General features: G+C 39.2%; 1 protein-coding gene across 2 annotated transcripts in view; it reads right to left on the reverse strand.

Annotated features, from left to right (window-relative positions):
• NAV3 (neuron navigator 3) overlaps positions 1-26,822 on the reverse strand; it is a 228,717-nt gene that overhangs the window by 155,393 nt on the left and 46,502 nt on the right. For both annotated transcript variants that reach the window (XM_075274311.1, XM_075274312.1), the window contains exons 2-3: positions 7,772-7,889; positions 7,150-7,202 (exon numbers count right to left, since the gene is read on the reverse strand). In XM_075274311.1, coding sequence (XP_075130412.1) covers positions 7,150-7,202; positions 7,772-7,889 — 171 coding nt within the window. The remainder of the gene's footprint in view (positions 1-7,149; positions 7,203-7,771; positions 7,890-26,822) is intronic.

Here is a 26,822-nt window from a genome sequence, read left to right on the forward strand (position 1 = left end):
GTAGACACCTATGATGCGAATTAGTGGGCACACCTTAATTTAACATGTCCCTTTGGTAACATTATTTTCAGGGTACCATCATTTCTGTCCAGGCCAGTTTCATAAGAATCGCACTGCTGGCTTTCTAGCAGTATACAAAACTGTGTGTGCCCGAGGAAATGAAAGGTCCTCTTTAACTATCCAACCAACTGATCTTTTTATAACAGGCGTAAAGCAGATGTCAATCAGTTTTACATCAATTAAAATGGATCTAATGATTTCCATCAGTTCCATATGTCTGTAAAAACAGACAGAATAGAGCATGTAATTTATTTTTGAAGGCTGTGAAAAACAATCAGTAAAAAACTGACATATGAATAGACAAACTGATATCAATGTCCTTTGACTAAGGCCTTGAAGGGTTTTCCCACAAACATAACCACATTTAAATTTGTTGCCAATTAATAGTTAAACATTCTTGAAAATATAAGTAATTAGAAGTTATGAAATTTTCTCTAACCATCTAAGTCGTGACAATCTCTTGTGTTGATAAGCTGCCAATGGATAGGACCATGGATGCTGCAACTTCCTATGGTCTAGGACTTTTTGGAAACTTGCCAGTTATAGTGGAGCGTTATCACCCCATACATGTAGTATCCCTGGCTGATACCCAAACTCCAATAAGGTCATCACGGCTGGGTTTTTGACGAATCCCAGACCGTAGAAAGTTCCAGCATTCATAGTTGTATCCATTGGCAACCATTCCAATACTGCAATTTTTTAAAATAATTTATATTTGCAAAAATGTTTAACTTTTAATTGTCTACAAATTGAAATATGATTAGGAGAATGCTCCTTTGGGCTAAGGACCCACATAACAAGCCACAACCAAAAAGCGCGGCGGAAAAGACCGTGGTGGAAACATTTCGCGTCTTTGTTCACAGTGCTTTTCACAGAAAGTCCGCAGAGTTTTCCTCTGCAGATTTTCTGTGCCTATTGTATCGCAATGTGTGGATGAGATTAGCCATAATCCCATCCACATTTGCATGGGGGACCTTAAGGTTGGTTTCACTTATGGGTTTGTTTGTTTGTTTGGTTGGTTGGTTGGTTCTTTTTTTTAGAAAAATACCACTGTAGTTTTTGAACCCAGCACAAAGGAGAAGTATTAGTTCTTCCTCTATAGTTTCCATCTCCTCTGAATCTACTTCTGGCTTCTGCTCAAAAAAACTGCATGTAAACCTTCATACAGCTGAAACATTTTCCAAGAAATTATGTGCGTCAAACCACCCTAATATAGCCAGATGTCTTGTAGGAGGGCACAAATCCATGTTACTCTCTTGAAGAGGAATCAGCTGAGAATCAAAGCCTTAACATATTAGAGCCACTGCTTAGAATACAATAGAGACAAAGGGTTAGGAAGTGTAAAGTACCTACTGTTAAATAAACCAAATAATTATAGTAAGCCACCATCTCACTTCCTTAGGTACTTGCCAGAAGTCTCACCAAGTTATGTTTTTGTTTTGTTATTCTGATATTTAGGGAACTTTTGTCAAATGAATTATTAATAATTAGGGAATTAAAAAAAACATTTGCACAGTCTATTAACAACTCTCCTACTAAGTGGAGATCACCTTACTAAGATGGTACTACTCAGTAAAAAATCTGCTACATGTAAATTTCCATTAAGGCGTCAAGCATGACTATGCATATTGTCAATGTAATAACCATGTTTTTTCACAGATACCGACTCATTCATTTCTATGACCCCATATATATTATCAGTTTGTGAGCCGGGGCAAAGCTCAGAACAGGTGTGGGCTCAATGAGAGTAGTGAATGGGATCATAGTCACAATTCAGTTGCTCTGCACACTTCTTTTCCTCAACCAGGGGCCATTCAGCAACTTATCACGGGCATGTGCTAACATGACCCACAAGGTATCTTCTCTGGACTTGTACTTTACCTCTATTTCTACCTCTGGCACTTCTCTTCTCTACAACCCGGTAATACTAAACTCAGGCCTTGAGAACCCCAGGGGTTTCCAAAGCTCTCTCAGACTGATCAACAACCAATGACATAGCCCTGCACCATGTTGCATTTGTCCCAGTAGTGTGCTCTCTCTAGGACCTATGTGCCTCTGCTATTACCCAAATAAACAGCAGCTTCTCCAAGTTGCTAGTTTCTGGTATCCTAGTGACATTCGACAAGTAGTAATACTCATGCCAGATACATCCTGCTGACCATATGCCGCACACAAAATTGTTGACGTAGTGAAGTTGTGTCCTAAATTAAAATCACCAGACGTTCATTTATTGGAACCAAAACTTTACAGGGCTTGATTGTAGAAATACAAAATAAAATACAACTTACACAACATTGCAACACTCTTCACACACAACTTCAATCACCCAGATTTTCCACAAGGGGATAGGCATCACTCCAGTTACCACAGGTGATGCTCTCTATTGCACGGACTATATCTCCTGGTCCCCGGGAGGTATGGATCAAACTGACCGAGCAGGCAGGCTTAATTCTGGCCTTATATCCATCAACTCTAACAATGCCCAGAAATGGGTGATGGCTTCTCCCATACACTGCACCTTCATCAGGAAGAAACTCACGTGTGATACTGCAAGGGACATGCCTAACATTTCTTCCTATGGTAATTAGTTCTTTGCTGTCCGTTTGCTAGCCAGAATAATATTTGACAACCAGAATAAAATAATAAGCTTCCTAATACTATTCAAGAAAAGAACAGGAAACCTAACAGACCCAATGTAAGGTAATAGGATCCAATAGGACACCTAATAAAAAAGATTATAAGATTCATCATATTTGGTATGGCTCTTGTACAGATGTATAATATGACGTAACTAAATATTTAATGAATATTAACAAGGAGCTTTAAATATGTGTTAGCAATTTAATAAATGTAATAAACATGGAAAACCCGAATCATGCCGCCTGTGCTATTTGTGAGTGCCCAGAGTTTGACCTTCTATTTTTATAATGCAGTTGTCAAATAACTTGACCTAAATGTCCATGAAATGCTTTGCCATTTCCCTTACATAGACACTGCCTTGCTACAGAATGTTTCTTGTAACTTATTACAACAAGAATATCCTATAAAACTACCATTACATTTATTGTTTAATTTAGAGATCTTAAAGCGTAGATACAGCAAGTCCGCAGGGTCATCTTCCTGGGAAATCTCTGCTGACTAAAATAGGACATCACTTTGTCAGACAATATGATCCACGCACCTATACTAATATCTACATGTGATCTTAGTCATTTAGCAACATATGGGATTTTTCGATATAAGTGAAGGCAGATTACTAGAATATTCCATCACTTTTAGATCGGCAGGGGTCCCTAAGTAATGGAATATTATGAAACTATGCCATCAATTCTGAATCAGTGGGGGCCTCAATATATGCTAGAATATGCCATCAAATTCTGGGACCCACATTGAAACTGAGAATAAAGGGGATGCATCACTGATATAGTGCTGCATGCCTTTCTCTTCCTTTCCGCTACACAGCTGTACTCACCCACTATGCAGGGAACTATAGTCTAGCCCATTTAAAGTTAAAGGGATGTTATGGGCAAAAAGTTAATCCATGCACCCAAATACCTCCTTTTGCAGTGTTTTGAGTGATTTCTGCATGTCTCTGGGAGCTCCTGGTATCTTATGCATTTGTTTACCTGGTTCAGCTTCCTGATATGTACCTTCCACATTAATCCCTCTCACCTCACCCCCCTCCTTTTCTATCACCCTCCCACCCTGTCTCTCTAGATATCCCACCCAATAATAGCTCTTCCCAACTAACTCAGCCCTCTCCCCCCATTGTCATACATACTTCTTCCACTCTTCTTCCAGGGCGGACCATCCTTCTTTTCAGACTGCCGACTCATGCTATAGACCCAGCCCTGCTCTGTACCCGACGATCCACCTCTACTGTGCAGGTCTCTGATGCTGCTCCCATTCCTGTGCAGTAGAGGTGTATTAACGGCTGCAGAGCACAGAGCAGCGCTGGGACTATAGCACGCACCGGCAGTCAGAAAACAGGAAGGAGCTGTCCTGCAAGAAGAAGCCTGGAAGGAAGAGAGGTAAGTATGATGGAGTGGATGGGGGGAGGGGGAATAGTAGTAACATTCCGTTTCTGGAAACGGGGAAATGGATCTTCATCTGATAACCATGAAACCGCCCCAAGGATATGGGTAAATATACATTTTTGATAAATTATATTATTTAAAGAGTACATGGTGGAGGGTGTTTAGATTATTGTAGGGATTTAAGTTTGTCCCAGACAACCCCTTTAATGTAGCCAGCTATAGTTCACTTCAAAGCTAAGTCACTGGGAACACTGTTATGCAGCAGAGCCCAATGCAGCACTGTGTCCCCTTCATTCTCAAGAATGGTGTGGTTTAGAACTCCCACATCAATCATAAAATGATACATATCCTAGTGATATTCTATTACTTTATATGACCCCTTTGAGAAACATACCCATAGTATTAGAAATACAGTGCGTAAGACTGTTATATAGAGATGATCATTTTGCTTTATATAGTATGTTACTGTTCCACTATTATCATCACTGTATCTGAGATCACTCTCAAGATGCCTCTACAATGGAAGGTAACTGATGAGTCAACTCAAGCACTGATGTCATACTCACATCTTAATGACTAGGTCAACTTGAGTAGCTTCCTGAGCTGTGCCCTTGATGTAATCCTGTTAATTCTAACCACAGAGGTCACAGTGTCAGCCACTGAACAAGAACATTTCCCATGGCTCTGTATAGATTTACACATGAGCAGGTGTCATTGTTTACAGCAAACTATCTTACCATTGGTAAAATCTACTATAACTGTGCAGTGATCCATTTCATTACTTACAGCATACACTCGTACATATAGCAACAGTTCATATACTATTAAACACTAAAAGTTTTTTTTTTTTTTTTTTTTACTTCAAATAAAATTACTTATTGATTTACCCTCTATAATAATACTATTTCCTAAGGCGAATAAGTAAATATATGAAAAATGTTCAGCACTGGTACCTTTTTTGTGCTTGAACATGGGCTCATTTCCAAAATAAGTCTCCATGTTTATAAGAGGTCTATAACTGTAGAATTTTACAACAAAAACTTTCAGTTTGAATGAGATCAAACCTATGTCCTCAAGCCATGATCTTAGGTATGAAGGCTTCATGCTCATGCTATTAGGCCACAATGGCAGAAGCCCACAGACCACTACAATATAAAGGGAACCTGCCATATGCTTCTCTGCAGCATGTTAGACAGCAGAACTGATATATACGGTAGTTTTGTGGGAAAATATTTTGTATTAATTGACTTATATTGATGTAAAAGTCTACTCTTTCTGGACTTGGGAGTCCAGAGGGTGGTCCTACTCTGCTAGGCACACTTACATAGGGATTGCCTATCACTAAGTGGCACGGCCCACTGGATTCCAAGTCCAAAAATAGCAATATATGATATCAATAAATGGAACGTTATATCACCTGTATATCAATCTTCTCAGCTCCTGATGTTCTATAACATGAAGCATGCAGATCAGACAGCTTCAACTATACCAATTGAACAATATAATCATATAGGGCACAGCTTTTCTTCTATAAAAATGAGTGCCTCACTATATGTACAGTGTATATGGGAGGCTTTGTAACCCATTGATTTGACACACATTGAAATGAATGGGATCTGTTTTGAAGCGCCACGGTCTGACACGTGTATACGTGCCTAAATGCGCTGCACGTTACGCCGTGTGAACTGCCCCTATATATGTACATATATCCTACAACACAACATTATATCCACTTATAACATCCTAGGTAAGAGGGACACACTTATGTGATAAAGTCCAATAGCTCATATTCTTATAGTACTGTATATGATGATATACCAATAGATTTGTGTAGGCTTCAAACACGTGTATGCATAAATACATGTCAATAAATTCAATATAAGTCTCCAGCCACAAATCAAGGGGAGAATTTTATTGCCCTATTAAATAGAGTAAATAAAAAAATAAAAACTTTCTAGAGTATGACTCCAGGTAAGCTGGCACCTTGAGGTGTTTGTGTGTGGTACAAGAGGACAGAGACTGATGTGAAGGAGTACACTCTGTACAGCACTGCATGTGAATAATAAACATAAGGGCATACCTATGGATTACAGATTAATGTACTGCACATGCAAACTGTATAAAAGCAAATAAACACAGCACCCAATCCTAAATGGCCAACTATGAACAGAATATAAACCTAATGTCCGCTTGGCTGCACGTGACTGCGAAGGCAATATACACGTGTAATGTGTATATATTTAAAATGGCCAGGGTGATGTCATACACTTTAGGTCACTAAAATAGGACAGACTGATATAGCTCCATTTGGAAGGACCATACATCTATTAACAGCTGGCATGCTTAATAATAAACCAACAGATTTAACTTGGTTCACATAGATTTTTCTACATTGTGGTAAGAAAGTAATTCCCACAGAATAAGACTTAAGCTCGGACTAGATAGTGATTTTGCTGTGCCTACCGTCACAAAACCAAAGATCCCCAGGTCGTCCTACAACTTTTACATTAATGTAAGTAAATGGAGTCACACTGTGTTAGCAGGTGCTGTGACTGGGAGTTGTAGTTGCAAAATGATCAAGCAATGCTGTATTTCTTGCGACTAGTCACAACGCGACTTGCAACTCCATTCACTTACATTAGTGAAAATGTCAAAGGGCAACTCTGCAATCCTTAGTCCCATGATGGAAATATTGGCCAACGTCGCCATGTAGCTCAAGCATAGACCAAGCGTGAACCATTTTGTTTGACAACTGTTAAAACATCATAGGTACCAAAAAAGTGGTGATGATCTTCAAATATATGGCAATAAAATTCATTTTCCTTTAGTTAACCCAGAACTACATTATTGTAGTGGTAATTGTGCCCCTTTGTCTGAAAAAAAAGGCTCTATATATACACCAGCCTCATTTCACCCACTTGTGTCACTTTATTATATATCAGTAAGCATAATACATATACCGTGCATTAAGAAACTTCATATAACTATACAATACGAAAAATAAAATAACAACATGCAACATATAACACACTTCAATAAAGACTTTACTTACCATCTGGGTCTGGCTCTTTGGACAGCCATTGATGTCTTCCACTTTCTCATTTGCTTTACAAAAAAAAAAAAGATGTGTAAGTCAAGATGAAGAAAGATACAAGTGAAACTTAAGACATAGTTTATTTACTCACCTACAGTACTACTACCACTCCTCCTAGCTAGCAGGCACACCATATAACATACACAATCCTACTGGAGTGGAAGTGTGAATGTGATCTACTGCTAATTTCCCAGCCCCTGCCAAGTAACTGCTGACATGAAATCCTCCCCAATTGTCTCTGCATGGACATGGATAGTGTTTCAAGGCATCCTAGAAAGAATGATCCCTCCAGCAAACAAAATGCACACATGGGAGACATATGGCTTGATCAAGTCTTCATCTCTGACACTGCAGCATGTGGAAGATACACTTTAAGCCGTTGTAATATAACGGTTGGGCTGATACTTCCCAGCTTTTATATACAAATATACTTTCACAGCATTCACACAAAAGTCTGAGCTCTGGAGTCAGTAAGTGCAGGGCAGGCAGACACATGGCGAACTTAACCTTTTCAAGTCCAAAGCCATCCTACAACTAACCTACTTCCTCCTCTATAGCACAGCTGGGACCCCAGACTTACCAATGATCTGAATGATCTCTGCCAGCAGGACACCATCAGCGACGTCTTGTTGTAAATCCTTTATCAGCCTCTTGTGACCAGACTTTGCTAGGTAGTGATTTGCCCAGTCAGTGTAAATCTATAAGACATAGGGAAGAGGGAGGGATAAGGGAGAGAGAAGATAATAAAAATTATTCAGAAAGGCATTTGACTTCAATAGCAGAAGTATTCAGAAATGCATTCCAAGCGGGGAAGTCACAGCTCAAAAGCAAACCGTTATGCTGCTATTATTGAAACTATTTCTTTCCTATTCCCAGCTCTAATGACTCACTTTTTTTTTTTTTTTTTTATGAGGGTCGCCGTAGTTCTTTGGCCACACAAGAAATGCACTCTCACTTCATGGATGTCAAGGAAACTGCTGTCACAAATCAGTCACTTTGCTTCCTCCTTAATGACTAAGACCAATTGATTTATCAGTCTCAAAGTACCAGGGATTAGACAAATTCTACAGCTACAATGCCAACTTGTTTTGCTCATATATCTTATAGCTATAGTTTCCAAAGATGTTACCATAGGTATCAGTGTAAAGTAATAGCAATAACAACCTAATCCAGCCCAGAATAAATTAGAAAAAAACCAAAACCTTCCTCAACGGTATCTCTGTATAAAAAAACAGCCAAAATTTAAGAAAAAGATAGCAACAAGCCACAAATTCTGTGGGCGGCAGTTTCCTACCAGACTATATAGAGTACAGCCTTAAATCGTCCTCTCGCTACAATCCTACTCCCGCATCAAACATCTTCGATCCCGATTGTAAATCACATCCAATTAGTGCAAAAATAAGGAGCAAAATAGCATAGTCAATTTACTTAATGTAATAACCTGCTTGTATGAGGGGAGTTGTATGTACAACTACACCTGTCATCCAGATAGGATTTCTGAGGGTTGGTTCACACTAGCACTTGCATTCCGTCCGCAAGGAGTCCGCATGGAGACCCCCCCCCCCCCCCGGACAGAATACCAATGCTAATGCAAGCGCTTTGCAGTTAAGCACACGGAGCCCATAGACTATAATGGGCTCCGTGTGCTTACCGCGGACTGCCCGCACAATTCATTCGTGCGGGCAGTGCGCGGCAAGCACACGGTGCCCATTATAGTCTATGGGCTCCATGTGCTTTGGAGACGCTTACTACTAAATAAATGGTTTCTGATACTTTGGGGGAGATTTATTTAGTAAAATGTGCAAGAATTCTGAAGTGATTTGCACCAAAAAACTGTAGCATGCTGTTCACCACATTTATCAAGTACAAGCACAATGACATGGCGTTGCAAAGGTATAGTTTATTTTTTTGTTTGTGTAATGGCGCCATAAGAATAGGTTGGTTGCTATGGAAACCTGGTGTAAAGTTGTGTGCATGTGAAGACTTAAGAACCTGCAAGTTTCCATTGGTCCATAAGCATCATGTGCTCATGTGTATCTCAGTTTGGATATCAGTGAAAAACCTGTGATTGGTTGTTATGGAAACCTGGAAAAGCTGTGTGTAAGCATCATCAGCTGTTTGTAAGCATCATCAACAGCGCTCTGCCCCTTTTACATGGCAGAAATGAAGAGGAATTCCTGTACATTTTCCACCGCCGGCATTTTCGCCACGGTTTAGCCATGATGGGATGCCAATGCAGTGCATCAGCATTCCGTTGCGGTATCCCACTGCCACGATTGTGTCTATGCCCAAGCATCCAAATACTGAATGCTGCATGCACCTCTATTGGAATGGGGTAGGAAACTCTCCCTGGCACTACAACAGCTGACTAGGCCCTGCAAGAGTCAGCTGTTCCCAAGCTAAGCTTGGCCTTGACAACTTCTGGCTCTCTAAACATGAAGACCTAACGATAGGTAGGGAGAGAGCTGAAAGAGGCTAGGGAATGGGATACTAAAAGTGGTCACCTCTAACGAAAAATAGGTGCAGCTGCAAACAGAAACAGCTAGGACGGGATGTGCTGGAAAACAAACACCCAGCACGACAAAAACGCACAACAGGAGCATGAGGGAAGGAAAAGTGGAATAGTCAGGAAAGGGTTACACAGGACAGGGGCAAAATAAACCTGAAACCCTAAACAAAACCTCACAACCTCACTAATACCAAGGCAGTGTCATGCAACCAGAAAATGTAGGACAGGGGTTGAGTAGAAATGTAGAGGGAAAAACAGACTCTCACACAAGGTAACACTCACACTCCTTCCAAATCAGCTCCTGAGACTGTGCAACTTCCACAAGTAACTCCTCCTAACTGGGCCAAGAATTCAGATTGGTAAGAATGAAAACCGGCAAAGACTGAAGCCAGCCCTCTGCCTTATACAGACCCCGGAACAATCTGATAGGTTGATGAGTATGACAAACACCTGTTCACATCAAAGAGACCTCTAGTGTACACTAAAGGCAGATACTCAACACCCATATGAATAGCTCAGTGGCAAGAAAACAACCAGAGAGCCACAGAACACCGGCTCAGATCCCCAGCCAAACACCACCAGAAAACACACATATTTTTACAAACTACTCAGGTCCTGACACCCACTCCTGAGTAAGCCTGGATTAATGGGCCTTAACAGGAGGGAGTCTGGAGCTGCAGACCCCGCAGCTGAATCAGTTGTGGAATCAGCAGTAAGACCAAGCAGGATTCTTCTTTTTTCTTTGTCCGGTTGCGATTTCTGCCTCCCATGGTCACACATAAAAGGACAAGCAGGCAGAAACTCATATATATATATATATATATATATATATATATATATATATATATATATATATATATATATATAAATATATATATATATATTTATAAGAAAGAGATAACAGTTTTAGAGACTTTTAGGCTGGGACCCCGAGTAGCATAAACACCATAGTTTGGCGCTTTACAGTCCCTACAAAGTAAGTGGAATTCTAGTGAAGACCATTGCAGAAAAACACAAGTAGCAGAAATACTCTAATTTCTAAAACCAGTGCTTTTTTCAATTCAGCCCGCTATGTGGGGCCTTTGAACTTGTACGAGAAAGGGCATAGACTATCAAGGGAGGGGTGTGGGCTAAGTTGCAACATTGTTCTCCAAAAATTAGCAAAAAAAAAGGAACTTTTAAGCCATCTAATAAGTAGTATAATGTTAGACTAGACAATCTAGCAATATGCCATATTTATCAAACAGCATCAGGACACTTTGATAAATCTGGTGCTAGCCACTATTAGTAAATCTTCCCCATAGTCCTACCCATAAACTTACAGTTGGTTTATATAATTTGACTTTGTGGACATTTAGGTATTTTTGTCTTGTACTGCTACATGAAAGCTTCGTGCTGAATATCATGTCAATTACTGGATTCCACTGCTGATTACATCATCGCACAGCTTTCAGCCTTCATCGTGTGATGATGTAATCAAGGATGAAATCCAGCAGTTGATGCAAAATTTGAAGTGACGCTTGTAGGTAGTAGGACAAACACTGGAAATGTCCACTAAGAACAATAATTCAAAAGACATAAAAGAAAGGACAAACAGCCCTAAAACACAAAATGTGAGAAACCCAAGGACCCACCATTAAATGTGAGGATATATGAATAAAATAAGGTTGATTCATCATATCAGTGTGCAATTTGAGTGTGATGTTTAAGAAAGCCTCTCCGAATCACAATGGGATTTATTTGGTCATAAAGGAACCCACATAATTGCCTGTGGTCCTGTGGATAAGGAAGAGGGCCACACAGTGGGTTGTATTATGTGTTTTTTGTTTTTGTTATTTAATCGTCTGCTAACTATTGGGTTACTCCAGCAGACAGCAGCTGCTATTGTACTCGATCATCGCCAATCCACTTCGTTCTCCAGGATGTTACTACATCAACATCTGGACATCATTTCCTAACGGTGGTTAGCATCCAGGTACAGTGCATGGTGCCCCCTGGAGGCCAAAGCAGAGGAGTCACTGTACAGGTATTGTTGACTGAATAATCCAACAGGTAATGTCCTAATTAGAGATGAGCAAATAGTATTTGATCGAATAGTAGTATTCAATCGAATACCTCCCTTTGCATAGTTATTGGTGTACTCGGTCGAATACCATGCGGTAACTATTCGATTCCCCTCCTGCCTTCCCTGGCGCTTTTTTTTTTTTTTTTTTTTTTTTTTTAACAATAACAACCTGTGCAGGGGAGGTATTCGATCGAATATACTCGCTCATCTCTAATCCTAATGTGGGGTTATACTGTGTGGAAGCCATAAAAGAGGGCAAAATAACATGCAGAGGCCATATAGACCAATATTACACTGTGTAGGAGCCATAAGAGAGGGCAATGTAACATGTGGGAGCCATAAAAGGGGGTAATGTACTGTGTGGGAGCCATAAAAGGGGGTAATGTACTATGTGGGAGCCATAAAAGGAGGAAATATTTTGTTTGGGGGTGAGATAATGGGGCATTACACTGTGAGGAGGTCAGTAAAAGAGGAAGTATACTGCTGGGAACAATAAAGGGGACATTAAAGAACAAGAAAAAAAACTATCCTAAGTTATGTCACATTTTAGATTTACTTTATATACATGGAATGGCTTTGAAAATCAAAGTAAATATATGTTACAGCCAGCAGTTAATACTTTGCCCCCTCCTTACCCCATAATATAGAAACTTGGCGTATGTTTCCAAAGAACGTTTGCTACACATAAACATAATGTAAGTTAAAATAAAGGCTTAGAAATTCCTTTCTAGGTGAAATACCAACTGCATCTGCTAAACACAAGAGCGGGAACTTGCCCAAATAGATCTCTCTAACAACAGTTTCTGGTATGAAATTTAACCAATGGTGATTGTGAAGAGAATTTGCACAAAATAAGCATAAGCATTATTACACAAAACAAGGTTCAATGACCACAAAGAATTGTCCACCTATTACACCTAGTACCCCTACAGGCTCTCAGCCAGCGTCTTACCTAGATCTTAATTTCAGCCAAACCTTTTCCCCAAGACAAGTTAACTCCAGTTTTCAAGTTCCCCCCATAAGCTAGGATTGTAGGATATTCCACAGAGGTAATACCTATGGAAATTCACTGCTCCAATACTAAGGATTCTTGCAGATAACCAAGTATTGCCCGATTTTAATGACTATTCTGCATTCTGAATCTAATGACCTGAACACAGACCCATTGAACTCAATGGCACCATACAGACTGAAGTGGAAAAAAACATCAGAACGAGTTCTATTTTGATCCATTTTCCTGAAACTGTGGGGGTAACTGGAGAGTGTCAATAAACAGGGGCAGCTGGAGGGTAACATTAAACTGTGGGTGCAACAGGAGAGGGACTCTATAGTGTGAGAGCAATTGGAGGAGAACATTATAATATGGGGTAATATAATGGTAGGGTGACTTTAACAGCATTATACTGTGTGGGGGCACAAGGAGAAATGGATGGGAATGGGTGGAGTCAACATAGAAGTGGGTGAGGATAAAGTTGGCACAAAGCACTATGTGCGCCACACATTCTGTCTCTCTTTCTTTCCTTTGAAAGTTGAGAGGTATGAATTAATGTTTCTTTATGTTGTAAAGTCTTGCAACTTTCCTTGCATAATAAAAAACAATGAGGTTTTGTGATGTTGTAAGAAACTGAAAGTTGTATGTAGATAAGTACAAGTGCTGTAAGTGTTAGGATGCATTCACACTGCATTTGGAGGTGTCCTAATTGGACTTCCTGAGGTATAGCACTTATGTAAACCCCCATGGATGGCACATGTGGCATCAGTAATACTATGTGTGGCCTATTCATTTAGAGGTCTGATCGCTCCTAATGGTGGGCTAGGCCAACCCACTATATACAATAGTACCACAGAAAGGTTAAAACTAAGGTGTGAAACAATCATGCCACTATATGTAAACTTTATATTGTGTGCAGACAAAAAGTGAGGCATACCTTAAAGTAAAGTCCTTATGTAATGATATTTTATATAACTAGTTTCCCACACTCTGCTTCGAATAATGAAATAATTATAGATATAATGTAACTATACTTGAATTTATAGACAATTAAAACATTTGTAAACATAAATATTTTAAAAACGTTGCTGAATTTTTCAAGATTTTCTCAAACCATCTTTTCGGTGACACTCTTGTCTTAACGGGCTGCCAATGGATACAACCATGAACGCAGGACAATCTGTAAAGCTCTGCTACATTTTGGATTATTTATATTTGCAGCAATATTTCACTTATAATTGTCTACTAATTTACAATTGTCCCTTTAAGACAATACAACTTTCTGGTGCTCAGACATACAGTACAGTCTCATTCACCTCACTCCATTTAACCCAGACAATACTATCCTTTCCAGAGCATATTGTACAGCTTCTTGATCAGCAAGTCACGCAATGCATACTACACATGGTGTCCACATGAGCAGTAAGGTGGAGGTAAGTGTGTAATGTCCCTCCAGATAGCTCAGTCTGTAATGCATAACAAATACAGTTAACCGTTGGCAGGAACGCGTCTGGATGTGGTGGCTGCTGGGTCATGGACCTGTAGTTAGAAGGGAATATTGGAGAGGAATATAAAATGATATTATGAGTTTTCGGTACCTAGCTGTGCTTTGGCAAACATGTTGCAGCTCTCAGCAGACTTTCTTATTTACCTTGCACATTTCTGATCTCCCTGGATAACAGAAATCATAATTCAGCATTTATACTGTGTTGAAATCTGGATCGGATTGTGACAGCCAGAAGGTTCCTTTTTTCTCTAGTTGATTAAAGTACGGTCGTGCATTCTTTTTTCTCTGATAAATTTAGCCATGATCTATTAACAATATATACAAGGGTAATAGAGTTCCCAAATAGTCAGCGTTACCCCCTCTTTATGGTTAGCAGATGCAATATCCTGGGATCCATGACTCAGCTCTCACTAATGAAGTGCTAGCAATCCAGGTGTTTTGCCTGGAATATTATGTATAATGTTACAATTCTTAAGGGTAATGTTTATCACCATTTCCTAGTCTTTATAGCTTCCCAAGGTTTAGTTCTCATAGACATAACATACAACAGATGGAGAGACAGCAACTAGGATCACATGTAAGGTTTGATGTCTGTCTGATTAACATACAAAGATCCTTCCTCTCACCACTTGATAATGTTGATCTTGGAGAACTATAAATCAGTGTATACCGTAAAACAGAATCTTTTAACTAGGCCCATTGTTGGCAGACTGGAAGAGCTACAGTATATGAAAGAAACAGACATCTTGAGTAAAAAAAAAGCAGCCAATATACAGATGTAGCTGTAGATCTCAGGCTCTTATTTTGCTCAACTCACATTGATATCAGTTGTTTTCTTTAGGACTGCATGTAACCTTATTGTTGAATTTATGTGAATGTACCTATAGGTTACCATTGCTACATGTGTACACAGTTTTGCATCTGAGAGACTATCAGCAGTATATTGGTTACAGTTAGTTCACAACGGGGGTAATGAGGCAGATTTTGAGAGAAGATGTCGCCTCAAATTCTGCCTCCATACAATGGTGGTCTATGGAGACTGCTAGCTTTTTCTTTTTCTGCTAGCAGTTTTATGCTGCTAGCAGAAAAAAGAAGCAACGTGACCTTTCTTCAGGCAGATTCCTCCTGAGGAAAGCAATAGAAGTGAATGGGAGGCTAAACACGCGACTGAAAACACCTAGCGTTTTTACAGTCCATTCACTTTAGGGGAGGGGAAGACCACCTGGCATTTTCTGTAGCAGTTTTTACCAAAAACTGCTCCAGAAAACCCTCCAAAAAATGCCTCAAGGTCAAAAAACTGCTTCCTAATTAGGAAGCGTTTTTTTTCAGGACCAAAATAAAAGTCCTTATAAACCTAATCCCAGTACCTTGCGGAGGTGTTTCTACAGTTTCCTTGGTTATTTGCTGTCCAACAATTTCCATCATTGTGTCTGTCGTCAAACGAACTGTATATACAGCCCAAGGTGTACACTTACTGCTAATAGGGTATAAGGACGGAGGTTTGCTTTTTTTTTTTTTTTTTTTTTTTTTTAAAAAGACAGACTCCCAATTTAAATTTTATTATTTTGTGAAGTATAAGTTTTTACATTTCAGGTTCCTGTATTTCACTGTTCCCCGTACAGTAGGTTCACTCTAGCATTCGACTTTCCGTTCTTCATGTCCGCTTGGGGACCTGAAAAGTGGAAAAATAGCCTACCAAAATAACAGTTACCTGTGGAAACCATTGACTTTATTGATTTTTCCCCAGTTTCTGCCCGAAAAATACAAAGAGAAAAGTCCTACTTGCACCTTCCTCAGCCTAATATGAAAATGGTTTTGCTTGTTTTTTTATCCTGGACAATGTCTGTAAAGAACCTGTTGGCAGGTCTGAAAAGGCCAATGACATACCTCATCTGATAGATGCTGTCATGATATGACATATATCAGAAAGAGTCCTCAGTCTACCAACAAGTTCTATCAACACTAAAGGAATGATGGCTGAAAGGATTTAAATACACAAAAGACCAAAATACTCAGGGTGACAACACCATTATGTAGGTCACTGGGCTTATATGCTTGGTGACAGGTCCACTTTTAAGTAAAGGAATTGCAATAATAATCCCAGCAGTTCCTCCCTTATTCTACTTGTTCCGTTTGATCTTATTCTGTCTTATATTAAAATAAAACAGACCTTTTTGTGTGTCACAAGAGTTCAGCTATGTCCTTCCTCTTCACTCTCCTGAGCCTGATTGTGACTCAACTGGCTGCAGCAGGAGCCTCTCCCTCTCTGGTATGTTTATAGCTAGATAGCTTAGCCACATCTCTCCTTAGATAAAATGTGAACAGATCAGCAGGGCACTGTGCTCTTTGCTCAATTTCTACAATATGTGTACTTTAAGAAAATGGCCATATTGATAGTGGAGGCAATATCGTCTCATGTTTACTATTTATTTTTTATTTGTTTCGAGTTTTCATGTCCCTTTAAGAACAATACAGTAGCAAATAGAGAAAGGGGGAGTACAGCTTTTCTAAACCAGTGTCAGGCTGTGAGTAGTCCAGACCAGTTTGGATAATACTAGGAAATAACGTTTTGTTTTGAAACTTTTCTTTTTTAATACAATGATCAGTCTCAAAAAAATGAAATCATAACTGTGGGTACAGACACAGAAACAGACAAGTGGATATCTCAATCATACAAAAGGATTATAATAAATATAAAAGCCTGTAAGAAAACAGGAAAACCTAGAACTTAGTATTCTTTCTGTCAAAAGCTGTTCAGAGGGAGCCTGTCTCCAAATGCTGTATGGGCATAACACGCATTGTTCTTCCTACATAACCTAGTAAAATACAAACATCTTTATGACATGACAACATCTTCACATGTACTTTACTGAAGATTATTATTATTACAATTCTGGAGTACTGCTATTATAGACCAGGAGTGGAAGCATAGTCGCACATTTAGCTGTCAACATAACACAAGCAGCACACAGTCATCTACTGCCAGGAGCGAAGACTAAACATGCTCAATGACAAGCTGGACAGGTGATGATGATGATGTTAAGGTTTGGGCTGTCAATAACTCACGAGCTTCCTGTATTTAGATTAAGTGCACACTTCACATTTATGAGGGAATTCATATAGAAGATAAAAAAAGTCTTGTCCTATTAGACTTCATTCACAACGAAAATAAAGGAAGCATCAGATTTGTTACATGACTGACATGAGCAATGCCTGACAATCCCGTTTAACTATATAGTGGTCCTTTAGCTTTTTATCATGATCTTTGTATGCTGTATATTAATACAATAGGTGCTGTAGGTGAGATAATATAGAATAGAAAATAGCTTCATGGTTAATGTGGTAGTTGTGGTATCCACATTTGTATTAAATTATCTATACCAAGCAGCCACTTCTTGTTTTTATTGTTTACAAGACTTTATTGTGAACATTTTTCGATAAATACTCAAGTTAATGCGGCAAAACAATATCAGGATTCAGGGCAGACATTCTCTGAGGCCCATCCTATCCAAAGTTTGGCAAAAACACATTGCATTATTTTCCCACATTGCTTTTCACAGAAAGCCCACAAAGGCTGTCATTATACCTACAGAGAAACTGACAACGTTTCTGTAGGTATAATTCAGATGCTGCGATTTCCAAAACTGTGATGATTTTGGAAATCGCAGCATTTCTGCTGCGCACATTTTTCTGCATTGTGTGGATAGGATACACTGGATATTTTCCATTCCTTTCTTAGCCATTCTTTGTTTTGGCTTAAAAATCTGCAGCAAAAAACCCTGTGTTTTGGCAACCTGGGGCCTCCACCAAAAAGACCACCTGTTTTAGAAGACCATCTAACCCGGCCCAGTCCACCCGTGCTCCCTTTGACCCCAGTAAATTCCATCTACTGGCCTTTGCTGTGTAACATATAGTGATGAAGCCTCCTCTGTGTTCTCCACGCAGTATAGTACCCCCACACAGTATAATGTCCACCTAATGTCCCAGACACCATCCTGCAAGGTGGTACAGTTCATTACACTGGGAATGGTTAAACCTCTGAGTCAGGGAGTGTGGCAAGAGCACAGTGTTAGGAGACTAATGCTGAGTTCACACAGCATTTTTTGGATCGGATTTTGACGCAGAAGCCGCCTCAGAATCCACCTCCAAAACACGCCTCCCATTGACTTCAATGGGAGCCGTCCACTTCATTTTTCTACTAGTGTTTTTTTCCCGCTCACAGAAAAAAGAAGCGAGCTGCCCTATCTTGACAGAGATTCCGTGGCTGAGTCCGCCATGATATCCGAGGCGCGAGACTCCCTCCTAACTAGGCCCATTCATTTGGGCCTAATCTGGAGCGGAATACCGTGACTGGGTGCCAATGCACAGGAGGCGTTCAATGGAGGCAGATTCTGAGGCGGCTTCCGCATCAAAATCCAGTCCAAAAAAACTCTGTGTGAAATCAGCATTAGTGTGCCACATCTTGAAGTAGTATGCGCCACAGGAAAAGTTTGTTACTCTTCCATGATCTGGCCTAATGACGTTAGGCATTGCCCATGCTACACATGGTGCAGAGGTGGAACATGAAGTTCCTGGACCCAAATGCAAAATCTATACCAGGTTCCCCCAATTATAATGTATTTTTAATAGTGCTGGTCTCTTCATATTGGGGAAAAAACACTTTATGGCCCTCTTAAGGCTCCTGGGCCTAAGTGTAACGGTATCTTCCTGTGCCACATTAAATCATACTGCAAGTGTACTTGTCAATGCATGTGGATCACTTTATATATGGATCTTCTGAAGATGAAACAGATCATATACCAACTTATATCATCTGTAAAAGATGACCCTCGCTCCATGTAAATTTACATAAATCTTCAATATATGATACATTAAAGAGTCAACTTCACTTGGGAATAAAGATATTTACTGTACCATAACTGTCCTGGATATTAAGTGTCTGGTCCTAAGGCTAAGTAACAGCTGAATGAAGCCAGCAGAGCAGGTGAGGACCCAGTGTACTGGAGAGATATAGACAAGGTTCGACAGCTGCGGATTGGCAGAGGAAGTTATGCAGTAGTTCCCGTTGTTTTAAATGTATGACTCTACTATCTCATGTCAGTAAAAATATGATTACTTTAAACAGGACAAAAAGGATATTTTTCCACTTTAAATATTAACATAAAGCTTACCACTTCCCTAAAGTGTACCTCTAGTTATGAACAGCTTTTCAGAAATTAATTAGTACAGGTTAACATATCAAACTTTGTACTATAACCTATTAATCTCCACTTTTCAGCCAGTTACTTTCCATATCAGTGTATTTAAGGGGGGGATAGAATAGATGCTTAAATTATTACTGCTATACTCTGCTATTCATTGCTTTTTTTAGCACTTCTAGGTTGTAGACAAGCAAGTAGGAGTACACAGAACGGAAACAGACACAATGTAAACAAGTAGTCAGACTGAGCATAAGGAGCAGAAGAATAGCTTAATAAGTGGTAAGGGAAACAGATCTTCTTAATATGATATATTACAAAATTTCTAATATTTAAATGCCTATTCATTGAAAGTTATTTAGAACTGGAGGGATGCGTTAAGCTACACTACTAATAAAACTCATGATGATAAAATATACAGTATTTGGGACCAAACCAAACTATGTTCATTGTTCACTCCTTAATAATTAACTGAAACATAGAGATGATAAACTAGGACCGGATAAAATAACCTAATAACCTGCACACTGCTCTGAGTTTGTAGTAATGGGAAGCAGATTCTGATAAAGGTGACACAGGTTTACAGTTCTGTTGTCAGGGTGGCAGATAAAAATGTGTCCAATGCAAAGTCCAATTTCTAAAAATACGAATTTACAAGCGACAAGATACATTAATCACTGTGTAGCTATATATAGAAACATATGGCATACACATATCCCAGCAGAGTATCCCGATTTCTTACCACTCATCTGTGGGTATGATGAGCCAAAAGGAAACGTAAGGAAGAACACACCCTTAAATGGCCTTTATTAACACACACATAAACACTAGCCCACACCCATACTAGAAAATAATTATGTGACTAATGCTGGTCACTCACCAATCTGTATATTGCCAAGCTATCCTAATGTAGGATAGGTGATCAATATCAAAGACCCACTCCAGCTGAACTTTTCATATGACATAAAAAGAACCTATTCACTAGCATTTACAGTACCTAAACATATACATATGTGTGGTCCAGTGTGGATCTTTAATAACTGTAGCCCAGGTGTAGGTCCCAGATTCATTACAAGGCCATAAAAGGCTGCAGAGCTTGCACTTCAGGGCAGATCCTGGGAGGAGAGTAAGTGCCCAGGGCTGTCTTGGAACCCTGAGAGTCTGGGAGAAGATACTGTGCTACTGTTTTGGTTGAGTCGCGTGGGTGGTAGTAAGCCCCATATACAGATAGTATTATCTGTTTAGTTAGCACTCAGACAAGCAGGTTTTGTTTTGCCTTTTTGTCTGAAGTTAAGGTTGCATTTTATTTTGCTTATCCTGTGCCTGACAAAGATTTATTTTGCTGTTTTTTTAAATAAACGGGGTTCTGCTGCAAGATTTGTGGTTTCTGGGTGAATAAAGTACTCCTACTTTTCACCAAACTTGCAGTGCCACCTCTTTTGTTATTATATTATTGAGACACGCATATATATATATATATATATATATATATATATATATATATATATATATATATATACACACATAGAAAGGGAGAGGAGTTTTTCATTTAACTGCGATATACAGCAATGTTATTATCCTGACATCTCACAGTTTAGGGTTAGAGCTGCTATAATTCATCATAGTCTGATTTTATCTAGGTCTTACTCACTGTAACCGGAATGACTGTGACTTACACTTAGTCATTTCCTTGCAAATGCTTTCACTTTATCTACTGACACATACACCCATGATACATGTATAAGAAGAGCATTATCTGTGGACTCTTCAAAGACCAGCTCCCCTTGCACAGTCCCAGCTAGCTTTCTCTAAACTCTTATTTCACTTTTTCAATCAGTTTGTGGTTACTAAACGAAGCTCCTTCTACTTAACAGAGCATTAAAATCCGGAACCTCATGCTGTAGTCTCGAGTTACAAGCGAATAGCTTTTTATGGCTGTAGCCATTAACCCGTCAATGTATCACATCCAAATATAGTTATGCGCTCCATCAAGAGACTCTCCAGAGTTCTAATAGATAAATACAGAGAGATTTTCATGACAAGACCTGGCAAAAGCCTCTGAATGAATGGAGAGAGAGAAAAAAAATCTTTTGTTCATTCTGCAGAGAGTCTCTAAAAAGAAATCATCTGACATTCTCTATAAATTACTACAGATTATGATTATGGTTTGTACATGAATGGACTGTGTGGCATGATGGGGGAAACACTTGCTGGAATGCTTAGCATCTAAGCCATCTTTGACATGTTATATTTGGTCTATTAGTGGTAACCATGGAATGACAGCTATTCCTAGACGTACTTCATTGTTGGACTGATATTAAAGGGGTTGTCTGCCTTTTATTGTTTAATACTGCTGCTCAGAGTCCCAATAATATAATAAACCAATACTAACCTCTCCCTGGGCTTTCATTTCCAGTTCTAGCAGTTCCATTAGTGTATATACCAGTCTGGGGCTGTTTGTACCAGGTGTTGGGTTCAGTGGTCACCTGAAATCACTGCAGTCACGTGTCGTCTGTAAAGAGGTCACAGTTGAGCCTTGTGACTGGTTGGCAGCAGTCTCCTAGCCCAAATGGGCATCACTGGTGACATCAGTCAGGAAACCTGTATACAGCTGGAAATCAGGTCTCAAGAAGAGGGAAATAATACTGGTTTGATATGTTTAAGGGACCCTCAGCAGCACTATTTGATAGCAAAATATGAGTTGGACAATGTCTTTAATGCACCACTTTTTTCCTCTATCTAACAATACATTTGTGTAAAAGACCCTTGTAGATTTAAAAGGATTATCCCGGATTACAAGGTGGAACTGGCTTTTTTTTCTCTACACCCTTCATTTTCGGTTCAGTTTAGTATTGTAGCAATCACTTAAATTAGTCATAGCGTAACATACATCTGTGGGTTTGTTTGGTATGGCAGCGGATTCTCAACTAGTTTAGTAGTACTCAGTACTTGTTCACTAGATAGGTAATAAGTAAGTGTGTAATCACTGGGAGTCCCACCACTGGGACCCCCACAGACAACAAGAATACGGCCTTTGTCCCTTCATTGAATGTACAAACCGTAACATATGTATGCTGCTCCATTCATTCTGTAGTTATATAGGTCTTAAATGGAAAGACACTGAGCATGCAGGACCATTACTCCATTCAAACAAGGACATGGTACTTGGGGTCTGTGTGGACAGACACATATTATCTATCCTATGGATGGGTGGTAAGTTTTGATATTTGGATAACTCATTTAATAAAGATAATTTCCTCTTATCCAAAGATGAATGTAATAAAGTAATAAAACTACAAAACAAAACATATATCCAATAGCACATCCCACAGCTAAAACCCCATCAATTTCTTTATGTAACGTGAACAACTCTCATTATTTTCCATATAATACTATAATATATAAGTTAATATGACACTTAAAGCCCCTTTATTAACAATTTCTCAAGCTATCAATACACAATCCTGTATCTGAAACACTGTTGCCAAAGATCTAATGGACATTTCCATCACTACGTCGCTTATCTTTGTTCCCAGCCTGATGGGTGGCATCAAGACTCAGACTAGCTGTTATTCCAGTATCATCAATAGAGATGAATGGAAACAATAAAAAGATTGATATTTTCCTACATTCACAGTAGGCACTAATGTGTATGGTCGCTAGGATCATGGCCGATACTTATAAATATACATTGTAATGTGAAAAAGCCATTAAAAAATCATTATTGTGATTAAGATTGCAATGTAAACTACTCTTCTTCATAAAAAAGCCTCAGTACAGCTTAAACTATTGAAGGCGGTTTTATAAGACCACAATTTATTTAAAGGGATTGTCTAGGATTAGAAAATAGTTATCATCCGCTCCAGTGCTCATGGCGCTGACAGTCTGGAATTTATATCCAGTTCAAATTGGAATTTAAGGCTTTTTGGAAATGTTTACATATATGTATGACTAGATTGTACTGTACTGTATATACACCTGCAGAGGATACCTATATTCATTACAGTGAGGACATAGACATGTGTGTACGGTATAAACAAGCACAAACCCTCTAGCCCCGGCCTCACTTTAGAGAGCTATCAATATGTAACAGAGCACTAGGAACCCAGAAAATGTTCCAATATATTATGCATCTCTCACCTTAGTGTCTATAACCACAGGTGTCCTTAGAGAAGAAATATGTGCAAATAAGATTTATGTATATGCAGAATTTTTTTCTATAAAGTTCCCATAATAAGCGAGACTACATTACTAAACTTCCTACATGTGATGATCTTGACCCTTATAACTGTATTCCTTCATTTGCGCTCCAATGAGCTGAGTAATAATGCTTTAAGCTGTTATTCGTCTAGAAGAATCTTATCTCTGTGTACTGACTATATGTACTAAGAAATGCGTTGTATATTCTTTTACTGACATTTTATCTGCAAATCTGATCAAGGCTGGCTCCAAATACCTCACATATGAAAGTGTATGGCAGCTGCAAGTTAATCTTAATGAACATCTTTCAACAAAACCGCTACCAACCTGACAGCAGACATTGTAGCACTACTCATGACACAAATAATTATTGTTTTACACTTTCTGCATTTCAATACAGATTTTACTTTTGCCTCAGAAAGTATTCAGTATTTCTCTGGAATTCGCCTTCTTTATTTGTTAACCCTTCTTAGTGTTACTTCTCTTCATTTCATATATAAAATAATAGCATATGTATTATTGGCTACAGTACTGCAGTGATTATAAAGTTGCTTTATACTTAGGGCACACATTATATTGTATGGCGGTTGGCTGAATGCTTGTCCAGACAACAGCTGTCTTGCCCTACACCCCCATCAGTGCAACTGAGCATGTATACTGTATGTTGTGAATAGGGCGAGATGACAAAGCTGCTGTCATACACCTCTGGCGACGGCATATCTCCCGCCTAAAAAGATCAGGCATTGAAATTTAAGGTTGTAGATCTTTTATTCCCTGCTGTTATTATGTTTTAAGGAAGAGTCAAATGACCTCCCTCCCTCCAGACACACAAGATGATGGCAAGTCATGTCAAAACCAAGAGTTCAGCTGACAATCTAATGTGTATGTGCACCTTAGGTTTTACAGGTTTCCTCTGGGTGCACAACTTAAAGGGGTTATGTGGGGAGATGAAATGGGTTATCCAGGGGAAAATAAAGTTACCTGAACTATATAAACTTTATTACTAATATGTAGCCAGGTCCCCCCTAGCCCTAATTATTACATTTGTAGAGAGAAGCTGGGTGCATCGGATGTCTTCCCGCTACCGCGCCAGCTGATGTAATGTCACCAACTCCATTCACTCTGTCTACAAGTCCATGAAGTAGAGCAGAGTCAATCATGTGACAGAGTGGGAGCCACAGCAGGAGAGGTATAGGAACAAGACCTACGGCCTCCCTTGCTGTGCTCTGCCAAGGTAATAAAGAGGGCTCTGGAGAACCTAATTATATATTACAAATAAAGCTTATCCAGTGCAGGAAGTGTAGTGGTGAGCTTTATTTTTCCCCATATAACCTCTTTAAATACATTAGAGTGCATTCACTGCACTGGATAAGCACCTTACTGATACACGAAGGTCCTGGATGTCCTCATCTAGAAAGGCTATTCTAGACATAACTTTTATTCATTAATCCTCCCAGCCATTTTTGAATTAGCCCGCTTTTATTGATATGCTAATTAGCCACCTCAGAGCACTGATGAGTTATCATCATCATAAGCAGCAGCAGTCTCCCCCTGTTTACACATAGCACACAGTGCTCAGTGAAGTGCTCTGAGGTGGCTAATAAGCATATCAATAAAAGTGGGCTAATTAAAAAATGGCTGGGATGATTAATGAATAAAAGGTATGTCTAGAATAGCCTTTCTAAAGGCTACGCAAATATATGCCTAGTTAAAAATCACTAGAGCCAAAGATAGATTCCTTTAAGTAGTTTTGTGGAAGCTAAAACTCAATGTAAATTTAGGCTAAATCAGATTGTGCCCCCCTTTCCCTGTTGGGAAGAGGGACTTGTATGAATGATTACAGACAGTGTACAATGCATAGGGCTATATGTTGTGTGAGAAGGTGACAGGAATATGTTGTCCAGTGCGGGTCTGGAATAGGTTTCAACCCCAGGTGTGGGTTTGTTTCTGGCCCATAAAAGGTTGCAGAGCCTGCACTTTTGGACAGATCCAGGAAGTGAGGAGGTGGCTGGGTCTGTCCAGTAACATTGAGTCCAGCGAGACCAGTTTGTTCTTGTTTTTTGTGTGACTGGTAGTAGGCCACATTTATGGTTAGGTTATTACTTCTGTTTAGTTAGTCACTCGGACGATCAGGAATTTGTTTTATTTTTGCCTGAGGTTAAGCCTGTATTTTGTTTTTGCTCATTTGCACTTGAAGTGAAGGTTTATTTATTTTTCAGTTTTTTCTAAATAAACCAGTTTGCTGCATAATTTTTTATTTTTTTTAATGTAGATTGTGAGCCCCATATAGGGATCACAATGTACATTTTTCCCTATCAGTATGTCTTTTGGAGTATGGGATGGAAATCCACGCAAACATGGGGAGAACATACAAACTCCTTGCAGATGTTTTTTTTGCCCTTGGGGGGATTCGAACACAGGGCTTCAGCGCTGCAGGGCTGCAGTGCTAACCACTGAGCTACTGTGTGGCCCCTACTGCTGCATAATTTTGTGTCCCTGTCTTGGCTGTTTGGGTCAACAACACTGCTTCTACTGAGCTAACTTCCCCACAGTTGCTATTATATGAATAATGGAAAATGCATAATACTGTCCTGGATCAATGATGAAATATCCCATGGTCTGTCTTAGAGCCTAGCTTTTTTGTAATTGATTTAGAAGATGTAAATTATAGTGCTCTCTCTGTTCCTTATTGTTGTATATGTACTGCACAGTTAGACATAGGTATATTGGAAAGAGCACCAAAGTGGCAGATGATATTCACGGTTGGTAAATATAACATTACACATTCTTAGCCAAAATACAGACTTTAAGAAAGTAAAAATGGGATGGACCTAAAATGGATTAAATGTCAATTGAAATTATAGCACACAATGCCAATCTGCTGCGTCTAGAGCCAACAGGATATTGCTAAGGCCTAAGCAAAAAATCTTATTTTATCAGTTATTAAAACAATAGGGTGCAAATACAGTTTTATTTTATACATCAAGATTTCATTCAAGTGGAGAAAGTACTGAGAAAGCCAACTAAATTAACAGGGGGTATGGAAAATTTTGGCTATGAGGAAAGTTTGTTATAATACAATTTATTTGCGGTAAGTACAATATGATGAGGATTTGCCAACTTTTCATGACTCCTCCATTGCAGAGCAGTGGGTCCCATCA

This window comes from Leptodactylus fuscus, chromosome 5 (genome assembly GCF_031893055.1).
Source record: "Leptodactylus fuscus isolate aLepFus1 chromosome 5, aLepFus1.hap2, whole genome shotgun sequence".
Taxonomy (NCBI): Eukaryota; Metazoa; Chordata; class Amphibia; order Anura; family Leptodactylidae; genus Leptodactylus; species Leptodactylus fuscus.